At 43.6% G+C, this 21,997-nt stretch overlaps 1 protein-coding gene across 1 annotated transcript; it reads left to right on the forward strand.

Moving 5' to 3' along the window:
• Positions 1 to 186: 186 nt before the first annotated feature.
• EMP1 (epithelial membrane protein 1) lies at positions 187 to 20,113 on the forward strand. Its single transcript, XM_077170127.1, has 5 exons — positions 187 to 350; positions 14,380 to 14,492; positions 16,725 to 16,824; positions 16,927 to 17,067; positions 17,799 to 20,113. The coding sequence occupies exons 2-5, from the start codon at positions 14,415 to 14,417 to the stop codon at positions 17,963 to 17,965; spliced, it is 486 nt and encodes a 161-aa protein (XP_077026242.1). The 5' UTR covers positions 187 to 350; positions 14,380 to 14,414; the 3' UTR covers positions 17,966 to 20,113.
• The last annotated feature ends 1,884 nt before the right edge of the window (positions 20,114 to 21,997 follow it).

Here is a 21,997-nt window from a genome sequence, read left to right on the forward strand (position 1 = left end):
AGCAGTGTCACTCCTTTTTCCACTGTGGTCTCAGTGTCTGAGTCAGAGAGAGCCTACAGGGTTCTTTGAATCGATGGCTCACTCCCAGCCACTCTTGACTGACTGCCAGCTTAGCAGGGCGTAGCTTACAACAAATCTTTTTTTTTTTTCAAAGCCAGACTGATTCATAGAAACTCCTTTAAAACAGAGTGAAAAGAAACCGCCCATCACACATCCAACACACCAGCAGAGGAAACTTATAACCTCAGGAGGCAGGTCCCTCCCCTCACTGCAGCCACATACCTTCCAGAGGAGCGGAGGAGGGCAGCTGCCAGCTCCTGCCACTCAGGGCAGACGCTCGGACTCTCCAGGTAGGACAGCCCCAGACACCTTGGAGAAGCGCAGCAAGAGCAGCTTTCTCTTTCCTTTCCACTCGTCTCCTTCTGTCGACCTCATTTAAGCTTTTTCTTTTGCTACTTTTCTGTGAATCCAGTCCTTGAAAACTTTGGCTAAAAGACCTTGACACAACTTTTTTTCCCCATAAGGTTCAGGAAAGTTTATTGTGAGGAAAAAAACCATCTTCGAAGATGTGAAGGGAGCAGAGGACTTGGGAACAAATCCAAATAGGATATTCTATATGGAGGAAATGCTATGTGCTTTTAGAATGGCAGGTTTAATTTGCCAGCTGTTGTTTTCAGACTGCTCTGTTTTGATTCAAATTGCTTCAGGACTTGAATTGTTTCTTCATTTGTTGATTGTTTGCTGGTCTTTTTTAGGTGATAGTAGATAGTTACCTCATTTTCAGTTTACTTTTGCTGTTGCTTTTACTACCTTTATGCTGTTCATTCTCTTCTGTTTAAATTTAAGTGCTTTTTAAAAAATTATTTCTTTACTTAAATTTTTTTTTTTTTTTAAGTTTCTTCCCAGGATGGGAGGAAGGGGGATTGGTTTGTTCAGAGGCAACTGTTAAAAAAAAAGAAAAAGAAAAAGGAGTGGGAGAGGCAATTGGTGCTTCAAATAAAACACGGGAGGGGTTCAGTTGGTAGACTCCCAGAGTCTGATGTGGATACCAAAGAGCCTTCTCTTCTAGGCCAGATGTGGAGTTTGGGGGAGGCAAATTTGGAGGAAAGGATGGGGCAGGGGAACTTCATCTATTCCTGCCAAATTGTCTAAGGCTTTGTGCAGCTGCATTTCAGGGCTGAGTGAAAAGATGGTGTATCAGAAATGATAAAAGGATTTTTTTCAGGTGGATGTGGAATTTTTCCGCATGGAAGGCAGTGATCGTTTTGAAATGTTTGTCTTCTTACTATGTCCAAAATGTGGTTGTACAAACGTCAACACTCGTGCTAATCATGAGGTGGACCTGGAGAGATGATAAAAAAGCATGCTTTCTCTACTTTTGCTGTTTTCAATGAGCATTTTGTTTGAGTGTCTACCCAGACGGGGCTCATTTCAACAAGATACTGGTATATTTTCCCTCCATATTAACAAGACAAGGAGAAGGACAGGATTCAGCTAGTCTGATGAAGTTAGGCTTTTCTTTCAGAAATGCAGTAGTTGGGAGAGAAGATTAAAATATAATCAGCCTGTATCTGTTGAGCAGTGAAGGCGCCTTGTAAAAACTGCCCCTGGGGAGAATGATTAAGTAAGTGCAAGGGCAAATTACCAGATGCAGGGAACTTGTATATTTGCTTGAAATGTTTATTATATCCTGATTATACAGATGTGATTGAGGGAAGTAATAGTTATTAAGTTGTTAGTAATGGTAACCTACGAAGATAATACTCATCTTTCAGTTTGATGCAGGTTAAAGCTAATAAGCAATTTTAAAGCAGTAAGCAAATAGAAAATACTGACAATTCTGGCATATAAACCATTATGAATTTCAGTATTTATGGAACATTTTTCATTATACTGTAGCTTTTTAAATGAGAAAAAAATGCTGCACGCTGTTTCCTGCAGTTCAAGGACAATTTAAAAAACACCATTCAGACTCCCGCCTTCTGTTCTCCCTCCAAATAGTGGGATAGTGGCAGAGTCCCTCGGCTGCGGGAGTATTTCTGAATTTCAGCTGTTAATCTTTGACAATACCGAATACTGTAATAGGAGGTTTTTCTTTCCCTCCCCTGCTGCCTCCCACCCTCAGAGGCAGATCCAATTCCACCCAGACTCTGAGGAACGGGCGGGGGTGGCGTGTTGTCTGGAGGGCGGCAGGACATCCTGTCTGGCCTCTCCTCGGAGGACCCCCCAGAATTGGCAGTGTGGGGGGTAGGGTGAGGGGGGCTGGGGGTTTGGGTAGGAGTTGGGTACTAGATTGTCCTGGGCGTTGGCAAAAGGCCATCAAGGGCCAACCCAGAGCAGATCACATCCTCAGAGCAGACCCCGGCCACCTCCCAGGGGGACCGGGCCAACCTCTGAGGAGAGGAAGGCAAGGACCTACTGCTGTGGCTTTCTCCACCCTCCCCACATCCCTCCGCAGACCCGGGAGGCCATCCAGATCCCGGGGAGCATCCAGATCCTGGGCCTGCCGTGAGGATGCTCCACAGGGACCGCAGACCCTCTTGGCCTGGTCTGGGGGCTTTGGAGGTTTTAGTTAATGCTGGGCCTACGGGGACCGGTGGAGAGAAGGCAGTCAGGGACCGAGGAAGGATTGGCCATGAGGCAAAACGGCTTTTTCTGTAGACTCCTCAGAGCCTGCTGGGGTATATGTCTGAAAAGGGGACACAGGCAAGGGAACAAGGCAAACGAGTGTCTTTGCACCCCTCATTTTGTTTGTAGAATTGTAAATTTGGGAAGAATTTTAGAGACCAACTCAACTCCATCTCCTACCATTGCAGACGGGTGGTCATCTTATGTCTCCTTAAAATTCCCAGAGAGGGGCAGCTCAGTACGTCGGAGCACTTCTCCATGCTCACCCTCCTTTGCTAGACAATTCTAATTACCAGTTCTTAAATTGAGCAAGGTGGGCTTCCCTATGACTTCTAAGCCTTGTTCCTGATTCTGTGGTCTTGAAACAACCCAGAAAATATTCCATTTTTGGTAGTTGTTCCTTAACCTCTAGAAATATAACCCACATTTAATATAGAGTGATTAAAATTTAGTGGCTGTGTATTGTGTTTATTTTGCCCAAGGAAGCTTCTTAAGTAGTTACACGCACATGATTTGATACCAAGATATTTTGTTTTCTAAACATATGAATATGATTCCTTCTTTCCCTTAGCACATGTAGGTTAGCTGCTTAACACGAGAGCTCAGAGACCGTTGGGATTCTCAGTTGTACCTACTCAGAGACCCAAAGGGACACGCCCGTGTATACTACCCAAGGGGACATGGTTAAACCAATCCAGTTCCAGAAACTGTCTTTTCACGTGGCCTTGTGGGTTGTCCCATCATTTGTTCCCTAATTCATGTCCATGTGACCGCTGTTACTCCCTGTCACGGGCACTGCAGGAACAGCCTGCCAATCAAGTGCAGCCTGGTCTGCACGCTGCCCTGCCATCTGGCTGCCAATCCCTAGGGAAGAGTGTTAACGATTCTGGAATTCACTGACCATCAGCTTCCTTTTTCTAATAACTTTCCCAGTTCTGTCTAGGTGGTGCAAGGTTTCTGGGCTCTATCTGCTAGTCAGTAAGCCACAGAGCCCAGATATGGTTCAAGTTAGGGGGTTACCTGAATTCCCAATGCCCCCTCCTCACACACACATGCCCCCAAACCACTGTGTAACACTTCGGTCCCTGGCGCACTGCCTGGGTAAAATCACCTCCCTCAGTTTCACTGGGACAGTCTATCGAAAGTGAAGCATACAGATGAAAACACAAACACTTGTGGGAATTGCCATTTCTCTCTTCTGTTTTAGAACAATATTTGGGTGAACATTTCCTTCCCGGTCATGGAGATGGCATTTGCCTTGAAGTAAAATACACTTTCCTGCTGTTGGAGCTGTTGGTTTTATGTGGCTGTGTCAGTCTGTGTATTTCCTGAGCCCGATTTGTAAATTCTCCCTTCAGATGGGGGTATTTAAAATAGAGACACCGTTTTGCACAGGTTGAAACTGGTGGCAAGAACCCTGGGGTAGAGGACAAAGGCTGCCCAGGAAGACGGCTGGCAATGGTCTTGATCTGTTTCTGTCACTTGCCTTGTTTTCTTGTTTGAGGGAATTGAACTGGGTGGTGTCCAAGACCCCTTGTGGCTCTGAAATTCTATTGTTGTAAGGTCCTACCGTTTTTATTTTGGGAACTCCTTTGGCTCATGGTAACAGTTTAGTTTGACCCACAAGCATTGGCAGAAAAGTGAAATAAGATAACATGTTGCATGGGAAGAGGCATTTCCCAGAAGATTCCTGACGCCTAGGAGCCTCTGGTCTCTTTTGTCCTCTCCATCCAGATTTCCCTTAGGCTTGTTGTTCCCGGGGCTTTACCATCAGATACCAGTGAGCTCTCTCCCAGCTCTTGGAAGGAAAGGAAGATGTTTGATCAATTCAGCATAAAGGGTGCCAGCTCAGATGAGGAGGGGCAGGAGACAGAACCATGTTAAGATTCTTGAGAACAGCAAGGAATTCATGAGGAACCAAGTCAGGCTCAGGGAGAAACGAGCTGGTCCTGGGAAAGAAACTCCACCCTGCTCTCAAGGAGGGCCACCCTGCAGCCCGAGGGTGTGGCTGTAAAGGTGTGGATGAGAGTGAAAGAGACAAATTGAGAAGAGGAAAAGGAAGGTGCAAGGAGGAAAAGAAAGGAAGGGAAGGAAAAGCCTAGAAAAGGGGGAAAGAGCTAAATGGAGGGTGAAAGATGAATAGCAAGGAGAAGTGGTGATACTTAGATTCTTGTTTCACATAATCAAAGATTCCTGCTAAGAGATTGGAAATGGAGAATTGGAGAAAAGCTTCAGCACCTTGGCAGATGCCTGGAACTCTAAAGCGAGCTATTTCTAACTTCCTAATTGATTATCCTGAAACAATGAGCTCTGGGCAGGTCTGCTGATCTAGGAGAAAGAGTTCTGAAGCAGAGACCCAGGGCTTCCTTTTGTTGGAAGAAATTCTCTGTGCTTGGTGGAGGGGGCAGGGGAGCAGTGGGAAGGGATGGGGGGAGGTTGGGGATTGGAGGCAGGGAGCCGGCTGCATCCTTGAAACCTGGTGCTCCAGCCTGGCTCATGGTTGCAGGGTGGGGATCCAGACCTGGCCTTTGGTGACTAGACACACTGGCTCGGCTGGACAGGCTCTCAGAAATATGTTAGGAAGAAGCAATGGCCCTTGTCTGAAAGGCCCTTTGTTTTTGCCAATGGCACAGTTTTCAGGGACTGAACTGACCATGTGACAAGGAGGGTTGGCGGGAAGAACAGAATTGAGAGTAGTGCCTGGAACCTAGAACTTCTGCTGAAGTTTAAGACAAAGTTTAGAAGATAGGGGAGAACGTCGTGCTGGAAGGTGTGTGATGGTGGACTGCAGCTCTGATTCTGCTTTACCTCTGCGGATGCGCATTTCTTCCTTAGTCAAGCCTTGGATTAAATGACCTCAACATCTATAAAGCTCTAAATAACCAACTCTCTTCTCAGACACAGAAACAAAGCCCCAGGCTCGCTCGGTGCTGCGCTCCCAGGCACCTCTGGCCTGAGCACAGCGTCCCTCCCAGCCTGCCTTGCACAAGGCTGCAGTTTTGCTGGTTGAAGCATGTTGCCGCCATCTACTGTTAGACTCGCCCGAGTGCCTCCGGGGTTGGGCCACACCTTGATTTTCCTTCCAAACCCTAGTTATTATCTTGGCAACCCCTCCCTTGAAGACGTTCTGGCTGCCAGAGCTCTCCTCTTTTGTCAGAAGCAGAATGCAGCTGAAGCTTCCCTCCTCACCCAGGGGAAATCACCCAATTGCTTGACCAGCTGCGGTCTGAGGGCGTGGGCCTGGCTCAGGCTTCAAGCCCAGGACTAGTCTCAGTCTTTGCAGATGTTGCCCACATCTGCTCCCCTTTTTCCGGACACAAAAGAGGACAAGGGGAAGTTAGGGAGTGAGTTTATTTTCTTTGGGAGCTTGGAAAAACAATATTCGTGCTACTTGTTGGCCTTTAGCATACGTTTTTCGGGGTCCTCAGTTGCTGCAAGAGAAGCTTAAAGCCCATTCTCTGGTTCAAGCCTGTCATTTTGCACAAAGGAACAAAAATGACACCCTACAACCACGTAGTGCTTTATACCAACCCTTTGAGGTCTACAGGTCACACAGTTAAGATGTGATGGAATCAGGATTTGAACTCAGAACCTGTGCTCTTAGACAACGGGCACTTCTACCTCTCTAGGAGCCAGTGCCCCAAGGGATTAAGTGCTTTTACCAAAGTCTGTGGTAAGTCAGTCAGAAGCAGAGATTTGATGAGACCTGATTTTGTAATAAGTGCTCTTTTCCTTTTTTTTAAATAAAATGCTTGTTCTTCCTCTGCCCCTAATTCATCAAATCTCCCTATGTAGCAGATCGATCCTAGCAGCAGATAAACACTACTCTTTCTATAATAGCCCTAATTGACCATAGTCCACATTTGGAAGATGCAGCTTCCTTTCCCCCTGGGACCATGAAAAAAATGGTTGTTTTCCTTGGAGCGTGCCGCTTTTGCTGCTTGAGTGCTGATGTTCTACCTGGTCAGAAGAACTGCCCTGCCTTTAAAAACATCACGCCTAATATGATGAGCACGTAGTGAGGTGCAACCTGGCTCATTCATTCCACAACAAACAGCAGAGGTCCAGAGGCAAGAAGATATGTTCTTTTAGGATCCTCTCCCCCTACATGTTTCCCACGGGCGATTTAATGTTCCTCTCTCCCACTTCTACGTAAAAACAACATTCAGAATGGAAAAGAACATGACACAAAACAACAATAACAATGACCAGAAAAACTCATCCAAGGTTTCATCCACTCAGACTGCCTTTAATTCCAGCCTTTTCCTCCTCCAGATACATCCTCTAAGGCTGATCCCAAAAGGGAGTATTTCTGTGTCTGCTTTGGTGTAAAATGGACATCTATTTTGCCAACCACAATGATCCTCATTGGTAACCAAACAAGCAAAAGAAAACAAACCTGACTTGTAGAGAACAGAGAGGATTTCATGCTGACCTTCACAGTCTCCTTAGGTAGAGGAGGCAACTGCAGCAATTTGTGGTGACACTCTGAGGAAGATGGCATGGAGATGGGGCTGACTCATGGAGGCCATATGACCAGGAACAGCTTTGTCTTTCATCTTTCTTTATGCCTTGGAGGAAGCACCTTGGCTTGGTCAGATGGTGTAAGAAAACTTTTCTCTAAATTTGCAATTATCCACAAATGTGATGGGGATTTCACTGCTGGTGAAACATCAATCAATGAAAAGACAAAGTAGGATCTAGCAGTAAAGTAATCTCAGGACTTTGTTATGACTTGACTGAGACTTTGGGTTCTCTGTATTATGACTTGATTGAGCTTTGGAGATGTCCTTTGGCTAATTCTTTGATAACTTGGTAGTTCTGCTGCAAAGGTAACTATACTAGAAAAGGGCCCAAGAGGAAGCTTTAAACTAGCTGCTGGTGGTGGGGGGTGTCTCGTGGGCAGAACCGAGATCAGTGGAAGTTGTTGACAGGAGCTAACCCTGATTCATTGTCAGAAGAACCTTTTTGTTGGGACATCTTGGTAGGTAGTGAGCTCCCCGTGACTGAAGGAGTTTAAGCATGATTTAGAGTTCCTTAGTGTAGATTTGTAAATGAATTTCATGCACTGAGTAGGAATTTTAAAGCCCCCTTTCACTCCAGAGATTCTATAATTTGGAGAGGTAGATGGAAAATTAAATTTATAGGCAAAGCAATGTTTAGAAATTTATGATATTTTCTTGCATTCACTTATTTCCTCTTGAACAAAAGGTATCACACACATCTATACCCTTGTGTATTCAAATTCCAAAGGTACTCAGGAAATAGTCACATGTTCACTTGGGTAATTACATGGAAATATATAACACAGTACTCAATATATAGTTAAAGTAATATGTGATTTTTTAAAAATAATAAAGGACTAAAGCTCATGTATGTAAAAACAAATAAACATTTTCCCTTCATAATTCTGGTCACATTTATTACAAAGTTTCAAGTCACTTTGACATTGATTTTTTTTCTCCATAGAGAAGAAAATAATTGTCTTTAGCTCATTTATGTATTCATTGAACAGATATTTATTTGCTAAACTCTATACAAAACTTTGAATTCTTGGGTACTTAGAATCTTAGGGGTAGGGGAGCCAAGCACATCCATAAAAAACTCTATTACAAGGCAAGCTGCAATTTGGTTTAATAAGGGGCTATGTAAAGGCATCTATGGCATAACAGGGGAGAAAAGCCTGCTTCTGACTGGTATACCTGGGAAGTCTTCTTAGAGGTAGGATTTGAGCTTGGTTGAAAAGACTTTGATAGGTAATTACTGGGGGAAGGTGAATTCTGTTGACTTAAAGTTGATTGGCAGAAAAGTAGTACAGGCAGGAACAGAGGCAGGGAAATGGTGTTGAGATTTGTCATGTATGTTTGGGGAGGGAGGGAAAGAAAAGCTGGAAATGTCCATGAAAACCAAATTCCTAGGACTCTATGGGGTTGCACGAGGCATCTGGATTTTCTTTCTTGGCAAATAGGGAGTGTTTGGAGGTTTCTAAGCAGGGGAGTGACGAACAGAACAGACATCCCGCGGCAGTACGAAGATCATAGTATAGGGGAGGCGTTCAGAGAGAGGAACATGGGAGGGACAGATGCCATGGTCCAGGCTAGGACCTGAACTGGGCAGTGGCAGTGGAAGTGGGATATAAGAATGGATCCAAAATAAACTCTGGAGGTGGAAGTCATGAACTGACTGTGCTTTTGGGGCAATAAAACTGGGGTAAGGAATGGGAGATAGTTGAATTTTGTTGGTGGTCATAATTGAGCTTTTCTCCCCACAAAAGCCTGACTATCTTAAGATACCAGGGAAATGATGGAACTGTCCTCTGGTCAGCCAGATCGACGTGCTTCTCAGAAATGGCCAGGCTCTGGCGCCCTCTTGCACCATCTGGTACAGAACATCTCTCTTCTGGCTTTTGTCTGGATGATCTCAACCACTCTGGAATGAATCATGGAAAATAGAGCTTTTCAGGACACCCCCAGAATTCCCAGTCCCCTTCCCCCAGGTCCTGATTATGTGATACCCCTAGGCTCAGGCTAGCTCTCCAGTGACGCAAGCCCCAGAATTTCCACCACTTCCTCTGCTGGAGAGGTGGTTTTTTGGTTGCTCCAGTCTATATTGTATTGCTCCCAATTTTTGGCCTTAGGACACTAATTAAAAATCTTCCCCCAAGAATCCTGTGGCAGGTCCATAGACACCCAGATTCCATGACAGGAAAAAGTTATCGGACCCTTTTGCAATCAAAGAGCCAAAGTTCCCACATCTAAACTTCTCTACTGTTCCTTAGAAGTCAATTATTCTCAGAATCTCTGCAGAATTAGTTACCCATCAGAAAGGGAAAAGCTCCCACAAGGATCTGATTAATTTCTCATGGTCAGAGAGTCCTAAAAGTGTTTGGCTATCTGAATCAAAGCAAAGAGGCCAGGCAGAGCAATCTCAGGGCTGTGTTCCTTTGATTTTTTTCAAAGGAAAAGTGTAAGGGGGAAGCAACAAATCAATAAAAATTTAAACAGATGGAGACAATTAGAGAGGACAGTTGCCTCCTCCATTTCCTGCCCCCCATTAGCCATTTAGAGCTACAATCACCAACAATTGCAATCTCAGAGTCATTTCCAATTACTGTAATACATTTTCTATTAGGAAAGAACTTAATTCAAATCTAAAATGTCAGTGGTTAGAAGGCTTCTATTGGAGATAGGAGGATAAAGAGACTGTGGCCGTAATGTGGTCTGGGTGGTGCAGGAAGAAAAAGAGAAAACAGTGGCTAGACGCAAAAGGTGGCAGAAGTGGAATCAGAATTGGCAGGCTCATCTATTAGGGCAGAAAGAACAGAAAAGGGATGATGGAAAATCTGGGTGTGACTCCAAGAGTCCGAATCCCCATTTTTCTTATCACTCTCTCTGGACTCAAAATTCATGCCTCCTATATTTTCTCCGTTTCCCACTCAGCCACATGGAGTCCAGATTCATGTTTGGGTGGTGAGGCTAAAGGGGGGGGGGGGGGGGGACTCTGAGCCAGGAGCAACGGTGGGTGGGGAAATGTGTGCCTGTCACCACGTAAAATAGTGCCTTTCAAGAACACAATGATTTGACTAGCTCTGGTGGTGTGGTGGGTTGGGAAATCTAAGCACCACAAATAACGTTGTTGCTAAGAGAACTCCCCACAACCAACGCACAAACTTTTGGACTGCCCAGTGCACAAAATGCTCTGGGAGGACAAGCACTGCAGACCAGTACTCGGAACTGTGATGCTGTCATTGCCTACGTCCTGGTTTAGGCTCCCTGACTATGACTAAGGGGTGCCTTCCACTGCGGAGTGCCATACAAAGCATTTCAGAGAGATATGCTGGAGAAGTCAATTATGTTTAATAAGAAGCAAGAACTCCCAGTACAGGGAATGAGTTTTTCTTCCAAGCCACACTGTAAATAATGGGTGGGTGGAAGTCTCAAGAGCGTGGGACCTTCTGTTGTTTGTGCTCTTTCTACTCTGCTGTTTTGATGTATCCCTCGGGCACTCACCCATTAGGTACCACTCACTAATTGTTGTCCAGAGAGACCTCCAGGGTTGTGGGTTTCTCTGCTGGGTAAGTCTCTTGTACAGCGACTGAGCAGTTAGGAATGTTCCAGCTCAGAAATCTGAAAAAAAAGTTCAGTATGGTGTAAGATGCCTTGGAGGAGGGCCATGGAAAATAATGGAAACACCTTTAAGCCAACAATGAAAGATACTAATAAAATCTGACAAATTTGGGGCAGTTGGAAGGTGGAGAAGTTGTATATATTATACTATAGCTACAGCCAAATAGCTCCTACCTCTGCCAAAAGCAGAAAGAGAATTGTGTGTCCTGGGGGCCCATACATCTGTACTCTTAGAACACTTGCTAACCCAACATATTTTGCTTCCTTCAGTAGTAAAAAGACATGGCACAATCACAAAACTCTAAGATGGAAGAGAGTGGTTTCTTTACTGATTCCTCCACCCACTCCTCTAGGCTGCCTCGCTGGAGGAGAATAAAGATTGGGTGGGGCTGGTTTAGATCAGAAGTGAGAGCCAGTGTCCAGGAACTCACACACCCCGGACATGAGATGGCTGGGTTGGGCTGGAAGGACGAGGGGAGGAAATCATGCGACCTTATGGGGTTATACAGCAACCCACGGGTACAGAAAATGCTGCTGAATCCCCGCAGCCTGTAAGGGAGGAAACATACAATGCTTTCCATGACCTCTTCAAAGACGCCTCACTTGGGGTCTTATATTCCATTCTTGGCCCCTGACCATGTCCCCGTGTTGGGAGGAAGACCTTTGTAAATTAGAAGCCAAGGAATTTAAAAAAGACATTTAAAGAGTCCAAGGGGGATTAAAGAGAGGAATATATAATATTTGTAATTCAAGAGTGAGGAGATCAGGATATAGTGGTAGTGTGACTCTTGGAGGTGCTGGGATGGTTAGGACAGCTGAGAAGAGTGAGCTTTCTCCTGGACGTCTTGGGATTCAGTTCTTTGTGGTCTCCCAACTCAAGGGGCAAGGATTCGGCATAATAGCAATTTCTAAGAGCACCAAAATGATAAATATACACTGTCTTGTGGACTAGATAGAAGATACTTTGTTACTTGCATTTAACATGGGATAGCCTGATGATGGACTGGATTGGGTTGGTTATGGCTACTAGCTTCATATAATAACAATAGTAATAATAATAACCTTGACCAAAGCAACCCATTATCAGTGTCTGCCATGTGCCAGACACTGTGCCAGGTATTTTAACATCTATGAGCCAATTTCATACTCACACTTTTTTGTACAACTGGCATTGCAACCCCCACTTTACTTGTGAAGAAATGGAAACTGTGAGGTCACATAACTTTATATAATTCTAACCTATTGTGCATTAAAGTGAAGCAGAAGATTGTGGAGGTGTATAAGGAGTTGAGAAAAGCAAAACTGAATTTGAATGTGCAGAGAGATTATTAATAGCAGGCATAAAATCTCAAAGTTCTTTCCTGAGGCAGCAGGATAAACTCCATCACTTTTGTCATGCACAGTGAAACTGGATAGATTCCTAAAAAAAAAGTAGTCTGATTTAGAGGGAAGTGCTCAGCTTGGGAAAGAGGGCTTGGGTTATTGGAGCCAGTCTGGGTAGATGGTGAAAGTCTTTCTCTGCCTCTTACTGTCTGGCTGTAAAGAGCTGGGCACCTGGTGTACCTTAGAGCATTCTGTACATCAAGTAAGTGCCTGTTAAAGAAAGGGAGAGGATATAAAAGACATCTAAAGTGCTGCAATAATAGTATCAGTGCTCTGCAATAAATGCCTGGTGCAGCATGAAAGCTTTGAGCACACTCAAAACTTCAATTAAATTAGGTGGAGTGTGAGAGGAAGGTGGTGCGATTGCAGGATGTGCACAGCCATTTCCTCATTAGGTGGGGACATCCCTGACTAGGGTGTGCATAACCGCTAGCCCCTTCCTCTGATGTTCTTTTTGAGTCTGTGCTGCATCCTAACAGTTTCAGGCATGACAAAGCCCTCCTTCTGCAGCCGGCATAAATCAGAGCAGCTCCCACCATGTGAATCACTTACACCTTCTTTATAAGGTAGCAATCTTCCTTATTTCTTGGGTTTTATGATCACTTGGTTTGTTAGTCTGCGAGCTGCTGGAATACAATATACCAAGAACTGGAATGACTTTTACAAATGGGAGTTTAATAAGTTACAAGTTTACAGTTCTAAGGAAGTGAAAGTGTCCAAACTAAGGCACCAACAAGAGGTTACCTTACTTCAAAGAAGGTCCGTGGGTTAGGAATGCCTTTGTCAACTGGGTGGTAACGTGGCTGGCATGTGCCTCTCCAGGTTCTGACTTGCTTAACATCTCTGGCAACATCTGCTGGGTTCCAGACATCTCCAAACATCAGTTGTCTCTGTTCTCCACATGTCTGCATCTGTGCGTTTGCATCTGTGTCAGCTCTGCTGTGACGTTTCTGTCAGCTCTGAGGCGTCTGTCATTTCTCTCATTTCTATTGTTTCTGACTCTGTCCAAAATGTTCCCTTTTTAAAAGGATTCAAATAAGATAATCAAGACCCAACTGGAATGGGTGGAGTCACATCTCCATCTAATCAAGAGTTAATACCGCAACTGAGTATGTCACCTCTCTGCAGATATAATCTGATCAAAAGTTTCCAACCTACAGTACTGAATAGAGATGAAAAGAAATGGTTGCTCCCACAAGATTGGATCAGGATTAAAACATGGCTTTTCTGGGGTACAGAAAATCTACATAATAGGTTCAAATCAGCACACTTGGCTCCCTTCATCTACTCTTCTGAGGGTATGGTTTAATACTTTTGTTAATCCGTGCACAGTGTTAATCTAGTTTCCAATCCCCGTGTTCGTTGGTTTGTGAATTTGCCTGCCTTCTATATTGAGTTCCGAAGGGGTGGAATTTGTATAAATGACACACACAAGGAGACGGCGCGTTTGGTGTGATTTCAGGCTGCACACATCTAAAGGCCCCAGAACTGTCATTTTGAGCCATAGCAAGTATAAAACCATGCCCCAACCCAGTAGCAAAGTCCCACCTCCAGGCAAGTAATGCCAGATTGAAATGTTTAATCAGTAGGTGATTCGACCATTAAACTGTAATTAGGTTGTTGTAATTATTGAATACCAAGCAGCATTATAATAATAGAAGTTGTGACTCTCACATTTTGCGTCTCACCCGAGATCAAATTAGTAGCTTATTCAGTGCATGGACATTGAGTAATAGCTGTTATTCTGCAGAAGACATTCGCTTCTATCAAAATTGCTGGGTGAGCAGTTTGATAGAGGCATGAATACTTCCCTAATGGGAAATGGAAATTTATATGACATTGTTGCACAGAGACTTGGAAATTATAGCTGTGAAAAGGCCCTTTAAAAATCAAAGTCCCACTTTTGGCCTCCAAAGCACAAACAAAATAAAATATTAACGTTGTCATAAAGTGTTCTTTTGAAATAGGTCATGTTGGAATCATGGGTATATAAATACCTGAGAAGAAACAGAGTTATGTTTTCATTTATGTATGCATAAATAGATGAATAGGCATGTAGGTGCATAGGGAAAGAGAGTAATTAGCTGTTTTCAGGAATTTATGATGGAATTGGGATGGCTTTTTAATATAACTCCTCCTGATTTTAGCAGACAGCACCTGCATGCAGGAAAGCTGAATCAATTGTATTATTGAATCTGACGGTGACCTTTTCTCCCCTCTCCCCCCTCTCTTTTCTTTTCAGAACTCTCATCATTTGCAAGTTATCAAAAAGCCAAGATGCTGGTATTACTGGCTGGTATCTTCGTGGTCCACATCGCCACTTGTATTATGTTATTTGTTGCCACCATTGCCAACGTGAGTAATGCTCATTCATTCATTGAATATTTACATAGAGTTCTACGAAAGAAATTTGTCTCTGCCCTTTGAGAAGTTACAGCTTCGTTGTGGGAACAAAGCAAAACTCTGTACACGTTCACACGCCACAGAATTAAGTAAGAGGATAAAAGCAAGTGTCCACAAGGGCGATCCAGTGTCCACAGGGGTGACCCAGTGTCCACAAGGGTGACCAGGTGTCCACAAGGGTGACCCAGCACTTGGAGGACACAAGGAGGCGTCTCCAGCCTCCACAAGAGCCTCGGTGCAGGTGCAGCCTGGGGTGGGATTGGGTAGATGGGTGGGATTTCTACTGGTCAAAGAGGAATGGAGGAAGGACCACGGGGATCCATCCCAGGCAGGCATGTTAGCAGAGGCGGGAAGGACAGGCTTTACTTCGGGGGGATAACGAGGACGCCCCTCGGAGCAAAGCAGAACTGCCCTTCCTTCTTGGGAAGATTGATTAGAAGGGGAGGAGGGTCTGGAGTGAAATGAGGCAAAGCTTTGATTGACATGTTCATGAATTCAATTGTTGAGCAGAGAATAAACATGTGAAAGTGAAATTTTGCAAGATTAATCTTGTTCCACCGCATGAACGCACTCAAGCAGAAAGACAAAAATACAGGGGAGGCAACCATTTCCTTCTGAACCTTGGGCTACTCTGACCTCTAGTGGTAGTTTAAAGCATCAAATTTGCTTTGATTATACTTTTCTCATAAAACTCCTTGGATATAAAGACCAAGGCCTCTAAATCAGCTAAAATGTGGCTCCAGAATCTCTTCAGTTCCCTATTACAGTTAGGGAGTCAACGGATTTTTAAGGTTTAGAAAAACCTTAAGAAAAGCTTTGCAAACATTGGTGGGTGTGATAATAAGCCAGGCTAATTTAAGCCGAACTGTGATAAGACAACAACTGGGGCTCCTTCTTAGCCCTGCCCACATGGCCTCCTCCAGATTGCAGTTTAGCAATTCCGTATCCCAACTCCATCACCTCCTAGGATAACAAATCTAATAGACCACTTAAAACAGTATTCATGGATGGCAAAGTGCTCAATATTTGTTAATTATCAGCCCCTAATGTGGAACTTGGCCCACAGCTGTCTCTTGCTTAGATAGTAGATAGCATGGCCTTGGCCTTGCCTTTCCAGCTACGTGCATTTTAACAGCCACCTCTGTGCAGACAATGACCTTGGATTTGTTTTCCATTCCAGAAGGATAATTGTTTTTCTTGGGGCAGAAAAGAAGGGAGGCTGGCACCATGGGGAGCCCAAGGGAATACATTTTGGTCACTCCTCAGTTTTCAGCTGCCCCCACAGTAAGGTTCTTGCCTTACAATTTTATTATGAAATTATTCATTCTCTTTGCTTGTTGTGACATTCAAAGTTTGATCTTTCTGTTTAGATTTAAGTGGCTAGTGACCATCCAACTCATTGCTATTTCTAAGTTTCTTAGTTGTTTCCAAGTGAACATTGTCCTGTACTTTTTTTTTCTTTATCCAGGTCCTTACCTGAAACAATCTTTATATGGTGTATAAATGACTTAAAACCAATGTCCTCATCCAGGTTTTCTGTTTCTTGGAATCCTAGAATTTTAAACCAATATACTTGGCTTATTTTTAAATTTATTTTTAAGTGATACGGAGCATGACGCCCAGAGAGGCTAGGTAGTTTTTCACTGGTCACATACTTCTCTCTCTTATCTCTTGGGACTTTTGTGACTTCAGTTTTAGTCTAGCCTTATTTCTTCCAAGCACCAGGATGCTTGGATGCCTATGGCTAAAAATGGTGTTTTAGCTTAAGATTTAGTCTTGATGCTAATTGATTTCCTTTTTTTCTCTTTATTTTCTTTTTAATTCAGAGTGTTTTTTAATGCAATTTTATTGCGATATATTCACACACATACAATCCATCCAAAGTATACTATCAATGGCTCCCAGTATTATCACATCCAATCATCCCCCCCAAATACTCCCCCCAAATAACAACAATAATAAGATAAAAGAAAACTCACAATATCCCAAACCCCTTATCCGCCCCCTGCCCCATATTGTTGACCCCTAATATTGGGGTGATACATTTGTTACTGTTGATAAAAAATTATTAAGATATTACTGCCAGTTATAGTCCATAGTTTGCAATAGGTACATTTTCTCCCAAATATGAGGAAATATTTGGTTTTTAAACAACTTCTTTCTTTTGTTTCTTTCTGGTTTCAGGTCTGGGTGGTTTCCAATGACGGAGCAGGGTCGGTGGGTCTCTGGAAAAACTGCACCAATGTTAGCAACTGCGAAGGAGTCCTGTCCTACGCCGACGAAGGTACTTACAAAGGCTTGTGCTCCCGCGGACCTGTGAGTGATGGCCCCGCCCCCCAGGCCCGGGTCCGCTAACGCCCTGGCTCTCCCCGCCCTGTGCCCACAGATGCGCTGAAGGCGGTGCAGGCCTTCATGATCCTGTCCATCGTCTTCTCCATCATCTCCCTCGTGGTCTTCGTGTTCCAGCTCTTCACCATGGAGAAGGGAAATCGGTTCTTCCTCTCGGGGGCCACCATGCTGGTGTGCTGTGAGTATTTCGGGGCACACTTCCTGCGTGCGGGAAGAGCTTAAGCAGATCCAACCAGGGACGCTCCGGCTACCGGGACAGGTTGGCGTGTGGCTCAGTGAAGCTGCCTCGTGTTACCTTCTCCTCGGGTTGTTCGTTCTCTTTTTGAGAACCCCCGATGGCAGCCTGGCTTAACAACGTTCAGCTGCTTCCTCGTTTAAAACTAGGGCTTCTGCGTAGCTGCCAACGGGTCAGGGGACACCCGATCACAAACAGACACGCGAGGAAGGGGAGACCTCTAGGAAGGGGAGAAAGGGAGAGTTCTATGAAAGATGGAAAAGCAATGGACGCAAGTATCGCGATTATCATTCTGCTGTCGTTCCTCCCCCATTCACCCAGTTTGGCAGAAGTCCTTGTTCTTTTGCTTTCCACCCCTGAGCAGCCTGTCTGGACGCACTGGAGTCCAGATCGTGCTTTCTTTCACAAGTGCAGCCGTGCAAGCCAATGCAGGTATAAGGGCCCTAGACACCCCTAATTCATCAGCACAACCGATAGAGCTTGGTCCAGGGCAAAGCCACAGAACTGCCGTTTAGGGCCAAAAGCCAGATTTTGTTTCTTCACTATCAACGAGGGAAATAGCATTTTTAAAAATGATAAAAATGTCTCCTTGGGAAGCATCTTCCCTGTACCCCCAAATATCAACTGCTTTTGAGCTTCTGGTTTTAATGCAGACTTTCTCCCCCTTCCTGCAGGGTTGTGCATTATGGTCGGAGTGTCCATCTACACACATCATTATGCGGGCGGTTACAGAACCTCTTTCTCGGCGAGTCACCACGGCTATTCCTTCATCCTGACCTGGATCTGCTTCTGTTTTAGCTTCGTCATTGGCATTCTCTATCTGGTCCTGAGAAAGAAATAAGGCTGAACAAGTTAACGGGGATCTGGGGGGTGGGGCAGCTGTTGAATCTGGGAGAAAAGAAGAAATTGCTTTGCCGGAAAAACCGAGAGGGGTGGGGGCGGGAACGGGGAAAGTAAGGGTGGGAGAGGTCGCAACGCAAACCATTACTGAGGCAATTCTCCACTATCAAGACCCTGCCCTTGGGAGCAAGTAGTTGATTAGTACTTTGATGCTCCCTCAATGCAATGCAGGCCACAGAGCCTCCCTCCAGCCACCAGACGTGGCCTCCAGCTGTTCTCAGTTACACACACAGCCTGGGGCCCCATCAGCTGCCACACCACTGGCTCTACATCTGATGTGGATTCTGGGTCATGTACTGAGGTCTTCAGACCTACTGCACCATGTTAAAATAGCGGTACAAATTCCGGCAAGACCAGATATTGTTTTTGTGCTGAATATGCTAAGCCTGGAAGCCATCCCGTCCTTCTGACCCAAAGAAAACATCACATTCCAGTCTGAGGTGCCCACAGGAGGACTTCAGCCAGTGAGCCAGTGTCTCTCTTTAGAACAGATAATTTAGCTCTGTGGAATTTGCGACAAAATGGGAGGGAGAGAGAGGGAGCTAGAAGGCCACATTGATGGGTGAGCTAAAGCAAGTAAGAGAACCTCTCATGATGGAAGGCTGGGGGCGTGTGGGGGAGGGGGTTGGGGGCGTGTTCAGAGCCCAGAGCAGACCTCACACATCTGTCACTCAAGGAAGCCTCTCACGAGGGGCTTTGCGAAGCCTCTTGCTTAAAGCCAAGGCAGCTTTTCTGGAGTTTCTGTAAAGCCATTAATGACCAATTCAGTGTGAAAGCATCACACAAACCATGGGATCAAGGGGCAGGCAGTCTCGCAACAGTGCTACTTTAGGGTCATGTTTTAAAGATTTCTCTCTCAATGTAGTTAATGTTTTTTTTTTAACTATAAAATGTGAGAGAGGTGGACATGACTCTGTATAACACAATCTTATTACTCCCCCTCTAAATTATAAATTTTTTGAGGATATTTAGTTTAATTATCCATATTGGGAATCAGGGCTTCAGGCTCAGTGGTAGCTCTAGTTTTGAAACTGGCTGGAGTTGTCCCCTCTTAGAAGTCTTGTCTGTACCTCTTTACAGTTGCAGGTATGACAGTTCTAAAAGTGAATTAAAACACACACAAACCAAAATAAAACAACATGTCCTTGGGTGGAAGGTGCTATACAAAGTATTAAGAATAGTATATTTCAGTCATGCTAAGAACAGAGTGCCTGTGCTCCCAGAAAGAATAAAATTCCCATACCATAAATACAAACGTTGGTGATGGGCACATATTTTCTTTAAAAAAAAATTAGCTAAAGCTCTTGTGGGTCCAATCAGATGGTAAGTCAGCTGCCATGCTGCTACAAGAGTATTCTATATAGGACTTAGTAGGAATTAATATGTTATTCCTGGTTAAGCAGGCATTGCTTTGCCCTGGAGCAGCTATTTTAAGCCATCTCAGACTCTGCCTAAGGGTTATTTTTTTGGCAGGGAGAAGGGAAAGACATTTCTTTTCATCACCCTGAGAAGATCTACCCCAGGGAGAATCTGAGACATCTTGCCCACTTTTTCTTCTTTTAGTTCTCTTTGTCACCCCATTTCTTATATACTTTTCCTTCTTGGGGAGTTGTTATGCCATGATTGCTGGTATTTATGTAAAAGGAAAGGACTATTACTAAATGTATTTCTTGCTATTCATTCTGGTTAAGTGAATGCTGAGGGCAGGCCCGCAAATAACCTGAGCTGGGGGTAGAGAGATTGGCCAGCAAAAAATGGTGGGAGGATAAACTTTAAAGCTATGATTTAATTATCAGACAATTATAGAAGGCTGTCTTATGTGCAGAAGTATACTTTCATATCAGATATATCTAAAAGAGATGCATTATGTTAAGAAGTCAAACTATGACTGGACTGAACCATGTATTCCTTTGTCTTTTACTTTTTTCTGTGACATTAATGTCTCATGTAATTTGCATTACATTGTTGGGTTGTTCTAGTACTGTATTTGGCTTCTTCTTTAATGGATTGATATTTCATATACTATAATTGTAAATATTTTGATACAAATGTTTATAACTCTAGGGATATAAAAGCAGATTCTGATTTCCTTCACTGTGTGAATGTTTTTTTTTCCTAAAAAATGTAGGAAACTATGGAAAATAGTGATGTTTATTTCCAACTAAGTTGCCAGTAAATTTGATTTGGACAAGTTGGCATTTATTTGAGATTTAAGCTACTTTCTGGTAATACATTAGGCATTTCTGCAATAACTCTTTCAGGCAACTGAACGTCATCAAGTACAGTTTCATGCTGTTTTAATTGAACCTCAGGCAAAATTGGAACTTCAAAAGCAAATACATTAAGGAGAGGTCATTTTCTTGAAAATCAGAATAGATTTTGATATAAAGAAAGGAGACATAAAGTTTCTTTGAAATAGTCAGCCCCTCTAACTCAAAATTAGAAGAGTATTTTGAATTCAAAATACAAGAATAATTTTGTATAATTCACCAAAGTATGCAACACACACACACTTGTGGGAGCCCATTCATTGCATAAACTGGGGCATACCTGCATAAGCTCCATAAATAAAGGAAACCATTATTGCTTCTGTAAGCAATAAGGAATAGCAGGAATAGTGGAAGAGATAGGTAGATACCATGTACCCTGGCATCAGGGCAGTGCCAATGTGATAAAACTGATTTAATGTGGAATAATCTTCCAGTCCCCTCTTTTCTTGGATGGAAATAACTACACAGAGTAATAGACCAAAAATACACAATGGAGCCTGAAAATAAAACCTCAATGTAATTCAAATTTAATTAATTGACCAAATTGCATTTGTTGTTAGTGTACTCTCAGAGACCAGTATGATTCCTGGGTTTGAATACCTATTTGGAGGTTCTTTCCCTGTGGTAAATACCCAGATATGGATCAGACCTCTAGAGTATTTGTCCTTTCCTTCCTTAGTCAGAATCTCCAACAAGCTCCCGGTCCTATCTGGGGGCCTGCTCCTGCTGATACGGTGTCTTCCCTTTCAAAGACTTGGATGGTTAATTGAGGGTGGGGAGCATTCTTATCAAGAATAAGGCACTGGCTTACTAAACATTTTCAGAAATGATTTGAAAAATGCTTAAGCAATGTAAATTTTTAGGTTAACAGATGACACTTAGCTCTTAATATATATTTAATAATATATTTAATATTTGTAAAAATAACAAAAAATATTTGTTGAATTAAATGTCTTAGATGGCATCTAGTTGAATTTGAGAGGCTAACTAAATACTTTAGTGAAATTGGTCCAGATTATGATTATAGGGGATACGAGCTGCTGAGTTTCCATTTACCAACTCAAGAATGGGACCTGTGTGCAACTGATAACTTATTCATCAAGCTAATAAACTTGAGGTATCATTGGTTAAAAGACAGCTATATCAGTCTGCTTTGGGTTCAGCAATTACAGCACCTTTGGGGGATCCTCCTTGACTTTCAAGCAGAGAAGAAAAGTTTAGAAAGGACTTGAAAGAAGGCATATGAAAACTAAGGATATTGAGTAGGATTCCATATTTGGACAAAGGGAGAAACTTTTTATGTTTACTAATAGTCAGAATATACCAAAATATAGATAAAATGTATCAGCAGGAAAATTTTAAAGCATTTAAAGGAGAGCTGGATTTGGGGGAACAGCAGGAAGTGGGGAAGGGCGGTGGGAGGTGGGATGAAAAACTTGCTGGAAATTTTTAGTAGATTCAAAGGAGGAGTGATTAATTTAAAAAATATACTCACAGTACGGAAGATGCATACTGTGCCTTGAGCATGCAGTAGTCAGGGAAGGATGCACACTGACTGATTGGAGCCCAAAGGAGTGTGTTGGATTCCCATTTGGCCTTGTCTCTGTTAGGGAGGCATGTGGGGCCTATTCATGGGGTAGAGGGTAAGAATTCCAGCATGTATTGAGAAACTGCTGCGTGCTAGGTGTTGCATGCAGGTGCTG

Source organism: Tamandua tetradactyla, chromosome 7 (assembly GCF_023851605.1).
Source record: "Tamandua tetradactyla isolate mTamTet1 chromosome 7, mTamTet1.pri, whole genome shotgun sequence".
NCBI lineage: Eukaryota > Metazoa > Chordata > Mammalia > Pilosa > Myrmecophagidae > Tamandua > Tamandua tetradactyla.